At 43.2% G+C, this 15,250-nt stretch overlaps 1 protein-coding gene across 1 annotated transcript; it reads right to left on the bottom strand.

Moving 5' to 3' along the window:
• Positions 1–5,241: 5,241 nt before the first annotated feature.
• dact2 (dishevelled-binding antagonist of beta-catenin 2) lies at positions 5,242–10,017 on the bottom strand. The gene is given in 5 exon segments (XM_039782959.1): positions 5,242–7,481; positions 7,654–7,721; positions 7,723–7,933; positions 8,059–8,191; positions 9,572–10,017. Coding segments are annotated over 5 exon segments (2,571 nt in total). The 5' UTR covers positions 9,848–10,017; the 3' UTR covers positions 5,242–5,598.
• Positions 10,018–15,250: the final 5,233 nt, after the last annotated feature.

Genomic DNA, 15,250 nt, shown 5'->3' with positions numbered 1-15,250 from the left:
TTACTGTAGCCATTTTACAATATGACATACAGTATGTTGTAGAAAGAAATATGCCAGTGGATTAAAATACATGTCTCTATCTTTATATGGCATGTATTGGTAATACATGGCATGTTACAGAGCACTGTAGTCAAATTATCTGTCCCCTAATATTGGTTTGATCATGTCAAAGAAAGTAAGTGATGTTAGCCTCAAAAGCTAGAGCCCAAATACTCCTTCACATGCGTGCACAGGGATTTCTCTCTGTCTCAGACAATTGCTTGGCAGGAGCGAACTACTCCACAATGCCCTCTGTTACTGTGGGTGCGTGCTCCCCATACACTGCGAACTTTTGAACCACCTCTTGACCACAGCTTGAAGAGAGTTGAGACAATGGTTAGTAAACACACTGGAGTGAATGAAGGGATTAGGTATTAAATGACAGGATGTGCTTAAAGAGGGGCAGGTGGTGGTTGAGGAAAGGGCCAGCTAGGCCGAACATCATGCATCTCCCTGTAGCTTTCTTCTCCATTTTTGTTCTCATTTTCATGCTCTGTCTCTATTGCTCTCGATCTTTCACACTTGTCCTCCGGTAGCTCATCTCTTACTGAGGCAAGAATCGGGCAAAAGATCTGCATAGTGTATTAAAAGCTCCCAGCTATTTGAATTGTGCTCATCTCTTCCTGCTCATTTCCCTCGCTTTGTATCTCATCTCGCCGTTCTCTATCTCTATTGTCCTCTTCTACACAACCAGAGAAGCCTGCTCCTTAACTCAGGCTTCAGACAATTGACATTCATGAGGTTGGACATTCCGGTCCAGCCCCATTCATATGTACAGTAAGCAAAGGGACAAAAGCCACCTCACACACTATAGAGCCCATCCCCCGTGCAAAGAAGCTGGGTAGATCTCAATTGTTTCACTATCAACAACGTCATGCTCAATACACTTTGCAACGTAGAATCTACAGTCCACAAAAATAGCCTGTAGCTGCTATTTAGATGCTGTTTTTTTAGCCAAATTTTCCAACTACTGAATCTGTCTGCAACTTCATATGTTTCCTTGAGTATATCTGATTTGGTGCCGGATATTTAACATGTCAAACTAAAGATAATCCTTCTTGCTTCACAGGAAGCCAGAAAAGCATGACCTCCTCTGTGTTTCCAGGGGTGCATTGTGGGTAGGAGTGGAAAGCTCCTCTCATCGGGGTGGTAATGAGTTTCTGAGCTCCCACTTGTCAACATAGTAAATCCACATCTTATATCCGAGGCCCAGCACCCTCTCTCCAGTTTTCACATCAGGGAAGCAACACGGCCTCAGGAACATCCAGTGGGAAATATTGACGAGTACAGGGTAAAGATACACAGACAAGAAACTGTACTACCAGATCAGTAGTGTTACTCTCAACGTCAATGGAAAAATCAGAGTATTACATGTTGCAACAGATCGACAATGAGGAAGAGAGAAAACACAGACTTGATGGGGTATTATGTGTTTTGAGCGTGGAGACAGACTGGGAAGGGCTGGTACGTGTTGGGTTTTGGGATTACTCATGCACACGTAAGGAGAGAACCCTTCACCAACTGTGACCTAATGTGAACCAAGTCAAAGTTTAATTAACACCTGTCTGCGGCACACCCTTTGTTATTTGAACTCCCTTTCTCTCTCTTGCATTTCTTTGCAACGTTTTTCTTGTTTAACGGATGCCACGGTACTGTTAAATCTACTTAACAGTGCTGGATTTAATATTAGGATACATTTTTTGATAATTCTTTTGCTTTACTTTACTTTTGATTATGGAGACCTGAATGGAATGTTTGTCAATCAAATAAGAATGCTGTTAGCAGAAGGAAAGAGGAGAACAGTGACCTGATGTGAAATAAGATCAATGTCCAAAGCGGCTCAGAGGCATGCGTTCTCTGCATTACCTCAGTGTTTACCTGTCTCAGTACTCAGAGTAGTTTGGCCTGACACTTCCACCTATTTATATCTCACCGGACGTTGACAAGCATCTTCTGCTGCAGACTGCTTTAGAATGAACGTGTGAGGAAAGCTGGGTGTTAGTGTGAAGTCAATAATCAGTTAATTTTATTTGCATGCACTTTCACTACCTTTACTGCTTAGATACACTCTTATTGCAGTTCACTTTTTCTATCCAGACTAAGGTAAAAGTTAAAGTAAAATACAACTGTATTCATGGATCTCTAGCCATCACAGCTCTGTCTTTGTCACGGTTACAAGATCTAAGTTAAGACCTTTTATCGGCAGGTGTGGTGTCAGCTGAAAATGTTTGATGTTGAATCGACGCGACCGTTCGCCCATGTGTTCTCATGTATATGATGTCAAAGTCAGAGCACTTCTGTGTAATGAGATCCCACATGACATCTGTAGTCCTTCAGTATGACTTGACAGCCATCCACAGGGAGCAGGTTCAGTAACGCCCCCTGTGCACTCAATTTAATACCCTATAAAATATCATGACCAAATCCTGTTTCCAGTTGTGCACCTGCACACCTGCTGCACAGCTTTTACGCTTCCAATTCGAAACCCTAGAGACGTTTTATTCCCTTGCCAAATTAGCTTTATGCAATTATGTAGTTGTTAAGGTACTGATTCTGCAAAAAGCAATGTATTTATATTGAAAGAACCAACTTTTGCAGGGGACTTGCAGTAGACATGTGAACTCACCTTCTTACAACAGACTCAAACAATGAGTCAAAAGGAGGTAAATGACAGACATGTTGAACACAAAAAAGACAAGCCCAGAGACAGCGAGGGTACAAAAAGGCCCCTGACCTCTCTATTGTGCCCTCAGAGATGACACAGCTCTACAGCTGGAAGGGTCAGCAAACACACACGGTCAAGCCGACACAGCCCCGCAACACTCAACATCAAAGGCAAGTCCAGCGCCTGTCATGCTCCCTCTGAGCCGGGTTGAAAACAGCAGCACTAATCCCACCGACCACTCACGGACCCTCTTTCGGAAAGGACAGAGGTCAGCTGGATGTACAAATCCTAATAGGTTGATTCAATTGTAGCAACTCTCCTAAACTAAAAATGCTGTGTGTGGAGTTTGTCCCCTTTAGACCTGCATTGTGTTTGATGAATAGAGAAAAAAGAATGCAACCGAATTAACACATGCCCTTTACTGAAAGATGCCTTTTCTTCTTTGATGTCGAACTGAATGTTTCTAGTTAAAGGAGAGAGAATGAATAAATGAAGGATCCACGAGTGTTAAAAATAATGGTCTCCACAGTGAACTGGGAACAAAACTTCAAAGTAAAATTTGATGAAATGCTGAAAATGTTTGTCAGCCCTATAAGCTTCTTAGTTGGGAACTTTAAGGTCGCAGTGGCTTTTTAATGGGAGAGAACATTATTATGTGTGACCACGGGAGAGAGTGCTGATGCGTGGAAGGCCAGTCACTGGACTACTTACCTTCACGAGTGCCCTTCTGCTCACCCTGTCTTTGAAAGAATTTTTAATGGAAAGATACCAAGGCAGATTTTGGAAATGAGATTATTGGGCAACTCTGTGCAGCTGCCCACTGTTTAATCTCCTCATGACAGCTCAGAAATGAGGAGCCTCTTATCATCTGTCATTCCTTCTAAATCCCATGTGCCCCTTGCCATATACACCAACTGTTTTAAAACCACAGGTCTCTCCTCAGAAACCTGAGCTTCTGCTACCCGTCATCTTAATGTCTGTTTGTGAAATTGTAGGAGTGTGTCTGTATGTTTTAATACTTCAGTGCAACTGTGTTTACTTACATTTAAATGACTGAGACTGATAAGTTACACCCTCTAATTAAACAAAACTGTCTGGGTTGATTGTTGAAGACGCAACTTATTAAACCAACAGCTGGGCAGGAAACCAGATAAGGAGCCGTTAGCACTATCTGTGCTAAATTGGTCTGCCTCAGCAGGACGTCTGTGAGGATTAAGTGGAGATTTCTTTTCAACATGTCTGACAAATAGTCACCAGAAAATGAGAGTCTACAAATGAGATTTTTTTTGCAAACATTGCATACACACTACTCATGTTTCCATCAACGTATTTTTATGCGCATTTTGAAGTATTGCATTAGAAAATGTTGATGGAAACGGCAAAATTAGAAAGTTTTTACACTCGGTTGAGGTGGGTTTTTTTAATAACACAGCTTTGCCGAATAAGTTGTGACGTAGCGAACATGTAACTCACATGACTATAGTCCCGGTATCCATCGGATAGGGGAAGGATCAGGATATGGGTCCCATCCAGTGCGCCGTACACTTGTACAGGGGTGCGTAATGGAGTTGCGGTGCGCTATAGCTTGTGCTTCAGCCACGTCGGGTAAATTGACAAATTGGTTCAACAGCTTGACTCACTGACACCAAATGTTTCTGCCACAACCCTGTATTCTGCACAGGTGGCCAGTTTATACAATGCTACCTCTCTCCATATAACCAAAGAACTTAGCTTCTAAACTCTTTGATTTAGCAAGCCGGTTTGCAATTAGTCTCACTTCGCCAGACCCTCCTCCAAAGCACGCTGAAGGAGGGTCTGGCTACTCCACAAAGCATTCAGGGATGGGAGGAAAACGTGCTCTGGTTTAATGGCATTTATTTTAACCAATCAGAATTGTCATGGGTGGCACTAAACTCCACACAGAGCCGCTGCAAAATAGTCGTGCAAGAGAAAACTCAGATTGGACAGATAGTCTAGCTAGCTGTCTCAATTTACCCTGTAGAGATCTGAGGAGCAGTCAACAATAGTCCTCATTAATCCACTGAATTTAAAATTCCAACACAAAGAAAGCGGAAGGAAAAGGAAAATACATGCATCCGGCGGAATTTCCTGCAGCACCGATCAAGGATATAGACTAGTTTACGATCTACAACCATGCATAACGTCAACTTGCGACAAAACTACGCTTTGCGTAGTCTAGTTTATTCACTCTAAACCAGTTGATGGAAACGCTTCTAATTCACATTTTCTTTTTTGCAACATTTTAAAAGTTTGCTTAAAATTCGCTTGACAATTACATGGAAACATGACTACTGATGAAGAAAAGTTGGGTGATATTAATACCAGAGCTAGTACTTACTTCAATCAGCTTACGGACAATGATGTCGTTAGCTGTCTAAAGATGAAATAAAAGTGAAGAATACATACACTCAAACTATCCCAATATATATCAAATATGTTTATTCTAATAAGACAGATATGGATAGTTATAATCAATGAGCAAAATGAAGAGAAAATAAACAGTTATTTGCAATAGGAAATGTAAAAAGATTATTTTTATTTCTCAGGTACATACAATTATATGACAGAAATGTCAAATTGTCAAATGCAGCCACATGGTATGATAAACTTCAATTACAACATAAATATTTACAAATTAAGTGTCAGTGTAATAATTGTGTTATACATGCTTTTGTACCATGCACCATTTTTACAGTTTCAGGTTCAACCATTGTAAGTTCTTGCCATTTTCTTTTAGTTTAACAAAACAATCAGTGCACAAATGCAGTCCAGTTTAATTGCTGCTTTTCAGTGATGATTAAGGGTGTTGAGCTCAAAGACCACAGCTCTCTGTGTTTTCCCAAAAGTTCACACTCTGCCCAGGGGGAACTTTGCTACACAAGGGTCATGACCTTAAGGGAGGCCGGCTGGAATCGACGAATCTTCTTCTTCAGGGCTCGGGAGGCTTTGATGCGGCAGGCTGATGGCTCCGGGCGTGGGAGCTGCTGGAGGGGCTGTCCAGCTGCGGTGGGCCCCAGAGCAGCCTGAGCCCACACCAACCCTCTCTCCTCTTGGCCGTCCACCTGGTCCTCCTCATCCAGGGAAAGGCTGCTGTCAGAGTCCGAGAAGGACTGGAAGCTCTGGCTGGACTCACTGTCTCCGAAGCGGTTGGTGGTGTTATCACTCATCTCCCCCTCGCTGCTTTCAGCAATGGTGGAGTGAAACAGCGAGGCGCATTCGGCCGAGTACTCAGACTCACATCTGGGTGGGTAGTTGCTGGACATGTGGAAGGCTGCTGGTGGGTATCTGGCATTCAGATTTTGGAAGAAAGAGTTAGAGGACGTGGAGGATTGGAAGGAGCGAGGAGGTCCTATCCATTGGCCTGACTTGGCACTCATACTGCGGACCATCTGCATGCTCCCTGGTGCCTGAACATGGCGCTCCTTGGACCTCTGACGCTGAGCACATGAGATCTGGAACATCTCCACATCGGACGGCCATTTGGCGGCCCCCTCCCTCCTTTTCCTCTGCTCTACGGGCTGCTCATGCTCCAGGCACTGCAGTCTGCGGCTTTTGCTTGACTTCGTAACAACAGGGATGGGATGTGGCTTGGGATGGGCGTTGTGGGTGTACATGAGTCCAGGGCTACAGTGGCTGGAGTCTGAGCCTGAGCCCTGTCTGCGCTCCTCTGTGTGACAGGTGGTACATTTCTGGGTCCCTTTTCCTTTTCCTGATCTTCTCTGTTCCCCCTTGGTTCCGCCACTAGCCTCTCTGGTCCTTTCCCCCGAGGAGTAGCCATGTTGCTGCCTCATTGCTCGAGGTTTCTCGCTGCTTTTTCTTCTCAGTTTCACAGCTTTGGTTTTACGGTCTGCCTGTCTCACTTTGACCCTCTGAGATCCAGCAGGGACAAATTTGGCATGAACAAACTCAGGGGAAGCTCTGTGACCAGCATGGACCTCAAAGCTTTGACTCTCTTCTGTGCTGGAGCTGTGGGGCATCACCGGTCTTTGCCTATTGCCCTTCCTCTCTTGTGGCATTGACTCTGGATGATCCCCACATATATTCTTTGAATTGCCTTTTGCTGCACTAGCATATTCACCTTTATCATTCTTTCTCATGGATAAAGTGGTGACCTCATCAGAGCTGTACTCCCTCATGGCAGTAGGATAGGAGTATCGGTATGAAACCTCCGGGGCTCTCACTGACTGATTGCGGTTTGCGTTATCAGCTTGCTCTTGGCTGGAGAATGTCATGCAGTGTCTCTTTGGGTCGCTATCAAGTGGGATAATGTTTGTGGTCTGGGCTGGAAGAGGCTGCAGCACAGACACCTCTTTCTGAGACATGTCAGAAAACACAGTTAAAAGTTCAGTAGGCCTCCTGTGATTGTCACTGTGGTTCTGCAGAGTCTCTGTGCTCGTTTCACTCTGGATTTTGTTCAAGCTGCGCAGGAGGAGCTTGTCAATGTAACCCGGAGTCTTGGTCTCATAGCCCATTTGTGCTCCTTGGAGGGTGTCAGAACCGTTCATAGGGGGTCCTTGTCCCACTAGAAGTCCAGGTGTGGCTGGGTCGCCACCATGGAAAAAGATTGGGCTCTGGAGAGCCACAGCGTGCAGGGGGCTGGGGTAGTGGTACACTTCCGTCCCACTGCGGGACACCAGGTTGCTGTGGAACTTGGCGTCCACTGTGGTGGTCTTCAGGTTTGAGCACATTGAGGGTTTCTTTGCATCAACAGATTTGCAGTAGCTTGGTCCTTGAGCCATCATCCTATCAAGATCACCTGATTGACACAAATACAACACAAAATACCGATTAACCTTTCAAATCACTCATCCACTGAAAAATAACATGGTATTATGCGGCAAAATACATGTTGTAACAACAGTTGCATGGTCCCCATGACAACATAAGAGACTTAAAGCCAAGAATTAGAGATTGAGAGATTTGGTTACCTGTTGACACAGGTCTTGGTCGCTTTTTTTTTTTTTTTTTTTTGCTTTTGGTGGCGGCGGGGGGGGGGGGGGGGGGGGGGGGGGTTGGGCTGGGTAGTGCTCTCGTCAGCAGAACGCCGGCGGCATACGTCTAGGTGTGATGGCGGGCTGATGTGGGAATTAGCAGGGCTCGTGGGAAGGAGGAGAAGGCTTGTCTGGGAAGATGACAGGCACTCGCTGTACACAGAGGTGCAGGAGTTGGACAACGAGCAAGAGCCGCCATCGCTGAGCTCATAGAAGCCTGGAGAGAGAAGGGACAATTGTGCACATGAGTATTTTCTTGTAATCATGTGATGGTAGCTTTGGTGGATGCTTGCTATGAGTAAACAACAGCAGGGCGTTTTGTGCGAACGTTTGCCTACACACCTGAACTTGGCCTGCTGTCACTCTCCAACTGCTCTGTGGAGGCCTTGCTCACATCCAGCTTCAGCTCACTGATCTGTTGATCCAGCTGCTGCAAGTGAGTCTTCAGGCCTACATCCTGTTTCCGAAGACGAGACTGTAAAACAGACAACAAATAACATTTTAGCCAACACCCTTGGAAATATGTGCAATACAACCTGAACCAAAGGGCAAGTCTTATTCCATTATCTAAGGAAAGGAGGGAGTTCAAGATTATGCAATAAATCTCCTCACGCACACACATGTACGTTACACAAAAAATGTAATTCTCTGTAAAGGTGAAAATTAAGCAGAAAAGTCAGGACGAGGGTTAGCAAATGCTTTAATTTCATTAAGACAATGCCCGTTGTTCAGATAAAAGATGCTCTAATGTACAGCCATCAGAAAAACAAAGGCGACTCAGCTGTGGCTGATGATTAACCCCAGCAGGACATGGGGGAGCATGGAAGAAGCAGTGGTGGGTAACTCATTTCTCCCCCACAGCGAGGTCCTGGCCATTGTGTAAACTAATAGAGGAGGAAAGCTTGGGGGTTGGGATGAAGGACTGTTTGCTTTGCAGCTCAGGCTGGGCATTTACTGTTACAGTGGCTCTTCAAATGAGGTCTGGGGGTCACTGCCTGCAAAATGCACCATTTAATTAATGTTTCATTTTCTTGTAAAATTAAGTTAGTTTGGTTGACTTCTATTCAAACTGTGAAAAGAGTTCTTGGAAAGTGTTTATTGGCCATTAGGTCTATATATTTAGCTGTGGTGTTTTTAAAAAAAGAAAATGGGGTGTTGAGAGTCTGCAGTAGCTCCATTTTGCAACACAATTTAAACCATATGTTGCCCTAGTACTTTACAATGTGTCTTTCCATGCTTTTGCCCAGTTCTACTTAAAGTCATGCATAGCACCCTAATCCCTCCACTTCCTGTAAACGGTTATAATAGCAGCCTAGATGGAAAAAGCTTGTCATGGAAAACTCCACACAGCCAGCTGTCTCTAACACTCAGAGGCCTCTCATAACTGACTGTCATTCACAGCAAATTAACCACCTTTAAAAAAAGACTTTATCATTGTTTTTTATATTCCCTGGCATTAGTGGTTAATGATTGAGGTTTGCCCCCCCTGCAGTCTGCACATGCACTGTGTGCGCGCACATACACAACTCAAAGTCCTCTTGGTCCTGCGGTGAACCTTGATTTATGACACCTATCCTACTTCCTACCCCCAGCTGAGAGCATGAAAGTGTGTCTGCTAATAATTGAAGACGGAATGCACATGAGCATCAGCTGACTACAATATTCAAACGGACGACTTTATTCCAAGGACAATTAAAAAAAAGTAAATGCGAGTATTAGTCCCATCGTTATAAATAAAATCTATAATAAGGGTACATATATTATGGTGACACCAAACTAGTGCATGCACATAATGTCTCTAGAAAGGTATTTTAATGATTCTGTTTTATGGCTTTTGATAGAAACGGCTTCCTACCAGCTGTTGTTTCAGGGTTGTCAGGGTCGCCTCCAGCCGCTGTTCCTCAGTCCCCATCATCCTGGGACTCTCCGGGCCTGCGTGGACAGCAGTGGCCGGCTCCTCTCGGTCCATCCGCAGCGCCCAGCTCACCATGTCGCTCTGTCTGTCCTTCAGCAGATGAAGCTCCTGCAGCCCGGCCAGAGCAGCCTGCAGCCTCTCCCCGACCCTGCTGCGGTCTATTCCCGCTGCAGCAGCGGTCATCATCCCTGCACTAGACCCCTTCCTGCTCAGCATGCTGGAGAGCGGCGTCCGGGCATATCCAGAAATAAGATGCTGTTGAAGAAACGTCCTTTGCTCAGACTTCGTTAGTTACTGTCTTTCTGCTACTGCTGTTGTGATGCTGCTGCTGCTGCTGCTGCTGCTGCTGGGGGCCTGTTTGATTTTTAAACTACCTGTTAGAATAAATCTTGAGTTTAGAGGAGAGCCTGAGCTCCTCCCACAGACCAAACGGCCCTCCTCCCTATTGGCTGACCACTGAGTCCCAATGAACATCTGGTACTAATCCTCCCCATTCAAGTTCTCACTAGAGCTGCCCAGGCATGTACTGAGTTCATCAGCATAATACCACATGGTATGATGAGCATAGTATTATGCTATTTACACTATTGTTGTGCTGCTGTTATTCTCACCAGTAGTAGGCTACCCAGAGATATGTGATCAACTTTGAGTCTGCGAGTGATTTCAGGGTGTAAAATGGCATGTCCTCTTATTAGCACAAAACAATCACACACCAAATCAAAACACAGTGTAATCACCTGAAAAGCATGCATTTAAGCAGTTCAATCCACGTGTTTACACGCACTGAACGTGCAAACTCAAAGCTTTATTTTACAACGAGCAGATCTATAGCACATACATTACTTTTTAGTTTATACAATATAACACAAATCATTAGTAGTAGTGTTTCTATTTTGCCTTAGAAATAAAGACTTGAGAGAGAAAACAAAATATACATGGTTGTGGCAATATCGACCAGTGATAGATGAATGCCACCCCCTTGTGGTTGTAAAGAATACTACAATTTGTTGACCTGCTCAAGGGTTTAAGCCAAACCCATGCACGTGTCTCTGCTTTGCTGAGAAGTTAGCTACCTATATATGATCTTAAAATGAAAGTCTACATAAATCCTTAAAATGTATTTCAAGACTTTTGAAATAAGATAATAGGACGGTATTTCCTTGTGAAGAAATAGCTGAATATACATGTAATTGTTGTGGACAGGATGAGGAAAGATCTACCTCCAAAGACACCAATAAGTAATTCATGGAAAGATCTGATTGGATGTTGAAAATAAGGTTAATAGTCTCAGCATTCAGTAAAGGCTCCTTAACAGCTCTGTGCTGCTGGAGAAAGTGGAATGATAGAAAATTATTCCCATTTTTTGGGGATTTCCATAACATTCTGGGGATTCTGGCAGAGATTAAAAGTCCCATATTGTAAAGTGTCCTTTTTTTAAATTAAAAAGCAGGTCGATGTGCTATATAAATACTGTGAAAGTATTAAAACTCTCAATTGCACACAAACTGTGCCTTTAAATGAGCCGTCAGGACTTCTGTATGTCACAACTATACTGTAGCAAGTCATTCCCCGGCTGCAATGACGGTGCTGAGACTCAAAGAGTGCAGATGCGGAAGACCTGGAAACGCTGACCAATCAGAGCAGACTGGGCTTTTTTAAGGAGGGTGTCGGAGCGTTTCATACACAGAGTGAATGCAGGCAGTTTGAGAAAAATAACCTGTTTTTTGAAGATTAAAGCATGTAAACATGTTGTAGTAGAAACCCCAAATACAAGTTTGAACCTGAAAATAAGCATAATATGTCCCCTTTAAAAGAGGACGTTAAAAACGAAATAATTTTGATATCCCACTTATTTCAATGTATTTATTAGTGTGGGAATACCTGAAGATGTCAATGCCAGAGACCAAAGATATATCCGATGCAAATACTTTCATTGGTTGTTAGGAAATCAATTGGATGAAAGCACACTCACCAAACCTAAGTCAATGTACTCAATGGCTGAAACTAGTCCACACAATGAAACACATGACACGCCTACAAATGAAAATAAAGACTTTTCAACAAATATGAACTTCAGTGATATCGTGTTTGAGGCTACGAGTGCCTAAATAAAAGGACACTGGCTGTGGTTTAGTTTTTTGCAAGTACTTGAAAAGTCAAGAAAGTCAATGTCAACAGTTGTATCTAAACTTTAAAGTAAAGTAAGTAAAAACAAAGTATGTCATTCATTTATTGGTGGCAGTGCTTAAATGTAGTAATATAGAATCAGTGAAACAATTTTTTGTTGTAGGTCTATGCTTTGTCATTTAGTTACTAATGACATACCTTATGAAATCATATCACTTCATTATTTGATCTCTGTTGCGCTCACAGCAATATGACTCACAGGCCCAGTATTTCTCTTCTTTTCTTTTTCATCCGAGCTGCGCTTCATCTAGCTGAGACGAAGGAAGCACTTGTTCTCATTGTCAATAATCTGATAACAAATAAATAAGGGAATGATTGAGCCCTCATCACAGGTGAAGGAAACGTGAGGTAGGCTACAGACTATCCACCTACTCTGCTGCTGTTCGCACTGTATCACAGGTGGGGAGATTCTTTCATGCAGATATCTGCAGCTATCTTCAAGCTGGAGTTAAAAGGAAATACCAAAACGTGTGTACACCTGTGACAAAAAACACACACACACACACACACACACACACACACACACACACACACACACACACACACACATATATATATATACAGTCTGTCAAAGTTAAGGTGATTAAAATATTTTAAACAGGAGCTAAATCAACAACATTTCTCATCGCTAAACTTTGTATTACATGCTGTGAATGGCATTTAATGCAATACAGTAACATCATTCACAGGCAACATAATTGTACACTGTAAAACCATTACAGTAACATTTAGACACTAGAGGGCGGTGTCACATCACTTCTCAATCTTGTGAGATTCATTTTATACTTCAAAATATTGTTGGTGGACAATTTCATGGATGCTGCATATTTCTCTCATTCGGAAATATGAAATTGAATGACCCTTGGTGCAAGCTGAAGCTGTTTCATCCATTCGCCATGCAGTTAATCATGGAATATAAAGATTGCTTTGGGAGATATGGAGCTAGATCACTTGTTTACTTATCCCTGATTGCAAAAAACACATCCCCATCACTTTGAAGGTAGGCCCCTCATCAAGATGTTCCCATTATAGCAAATATACAGCACATTGTGAAGCTCGCTCCTTACAGGGATAGCGTCATGTCCTTGTGATGCTGCTGGCATACAACGCTGCATTGTGATGCCTGGATGTCCCTCTGCCCCCATCCCCTTCAAAGCACTTCCTTCAGGGTGACATCAGCTGGGGTGCTGCTCCAAAAGGTGCCCTCTATTTAGCAATCAAGTGTTGGCTTTGTTCTGGAGTCAACATGGCCGGCCAACTTCTAAATCCAGTCTTGCTCCTCAAATACAAATGTTTTACCCACCACTTTGCAAGGCTAACTCCAAACAACTTTGTCTCACTCGAGATTTCTCTTTGTGTGGCTTCTCCTTTGTGTTCTGCATTTATCAGCAGATTTTCCATCCACCCTACTTTTTCCCCCATCCACTTAAGAAATGATAAAGCAGCCAAATGTTGATAACGAAACAAAAGCACACAGACAAGGATCCCTTTTACTGTAGCCATGCTACTTCTTCAAAACAGCCGCAGTGGAAAGATTTTGTACCTGCTCAGGAGCTCGATACAGACGGGAACAATGGGAGATGCTGCCACAAACAGGATGCGTGGGATGGAAATCAGAGGGGTAAACATTGGGTGTTGTCATATGTGGGACTGAGCGAGTGTCTGTGTGTATGTGTGAGAGGAAGAGCCAGGGAGTGAATCTGTTGTCAGCTCTGTGTCCATGGAAAAAAACAACAACCTTTTCACATGTAGGCATTATGAGCTTACGACTTCAAAGGAGGCAAATCTGATACCATACAGAAGACACTCCGATGCTTGCTTGAAAAGAAGCAGGATTCCTACGATGGGTGTTGTTGATTTTGAGCTATTTCCAGGGGGGTTTGGGTATTGTCCCATATTTCTGCGTGTGTTGTTCTTGTTGCGTGTCAGGGGATTCCCATGCAGGTTCTCTGATTGAAAATCCCTTTCCCGGGTATTCTGTCATCAGCACAGGCAAAGATTTCAGAGATCAAAGTGGCCTCTCGTGTCTCATAACAGAGCCTCCGTCACTCTGCTACCTCTGATCACTGCAGTACTTCCACCTCCAGCACAATCACCACAGAGAATAGAATGAGTGTGTGACTGAACCTCACACCCTATGTTTTGATGTTAACATGTGGCCCCTCACCAGTAGATCTCTGCTCCTGAGTTACTGAGCGAGATTATGGAATTTGATTTTTATTTCCAAGAGAGTTTTACTGTAAATGAAATGCATCTGTTCTTCATCTGCAGCTTCTTAAATAAATACATCCTTCTAAAAGAAAGGCTTCCAGTGAATTTGCCTCTATCTCACCCATGAGACATGTTAGGGATAGGCTGGTTGTGTCTTAAAATCCTGAAACAGAAAGCAGAATTAATTTATAGTTCTGAATTTATCGGACACTTCCAATGTTTTCAAAGCTGCATCCAAGAAACATAACGCGTCGCTGCTTTTGACACTGACAAACATCGACAATGCATGCAACAGGTCCCGGGTTTTTTACACGGTATTTGAGATATGTTCTGCTTTATAACTGGTAGCGCCTACTGATACTGTCAAACCTACTGAAGAGCAAAAGCTCAGACAGTCACTGCACAATCCACCATGTCAGTTTTCCAATTCATTGTCAGTGGAGCAGCTCCAGGATTTATCTCCTGATGAAATCAGATTAGAAGCTTCTTTCTGTGTTTTTCTTCTTTTTGTTTTGCTTTGATTGAGAGTCGTTCGTGCCAAATAAATGTTGAATGAACTGTCTAATGTTGTTGGAATTCTCTTTACGGTTGCTTTACTTCATCCAATAGGGACGTTTAATTAAATAATACAGAGGGGTATTCATTAAAACAGTTCTAAAATTGGTTCCTTCAGTTATATCAGTCACATTGTGAGAAGCTTATAATGTACTCCTGACTATGTTTGAGTCCTGTAAGTTAAAAATAAAAAAAGACCAATTGAATAATTTTTAAAGAGGATATTTGATAGCAGACTGTTTTGTGGTCACGTGTAGGCCTGTCCCCAATGGTGGACCGGATCAGCCGTATCTCTTTCTATCATCGTGTCCACCGTGTGCTAAACTACATCTTTAGACTTTCAGTTGATTTCCCCTCAGAGTGCAGCACCCCTGCACATAAGAGAGACCTTTATGCCATGTGCTTGCAAAATTATCTCCTCATCAAATTTTATTTGAGCTGAACAAATTTTTGTTTATTCAGCAAGTGAGGGAGTCTGGCTTTCATGCTGAACTCTTGCAAATCATAAAGACATCAGTCTAAATTAACTGATTTAGCGTTGCCTTACCTATAAATGCAGTGTGCTGCAAGATCCCATAGAGAATTTAAACCAGTAGATGGTCTATACCTCTTGTGTGACAAGATGGGGGAGCTGTTTGGAAAATGTCTTCCCCCCAAGGGGATTTG

Source organism: Perca fluviatilis, chromosome 19, assembly GCF_010015445.1.
Source record: "Perca fluviatilis chromosome 19, GENO_Pfluv_1.0, whole genome shotgun sequence".
NCBI classification, from domain to species: Eukaryota; Metazoa; Chordata; class Actinopteri; order Perciformes; family Percidae; genus Perca; species Perca fluviatilis.
The sequence above is the reverse complement of the archived record's forward strand: the minus strand, read 5'-3'. Positions and strand labels throughout refer to the sequence as shown.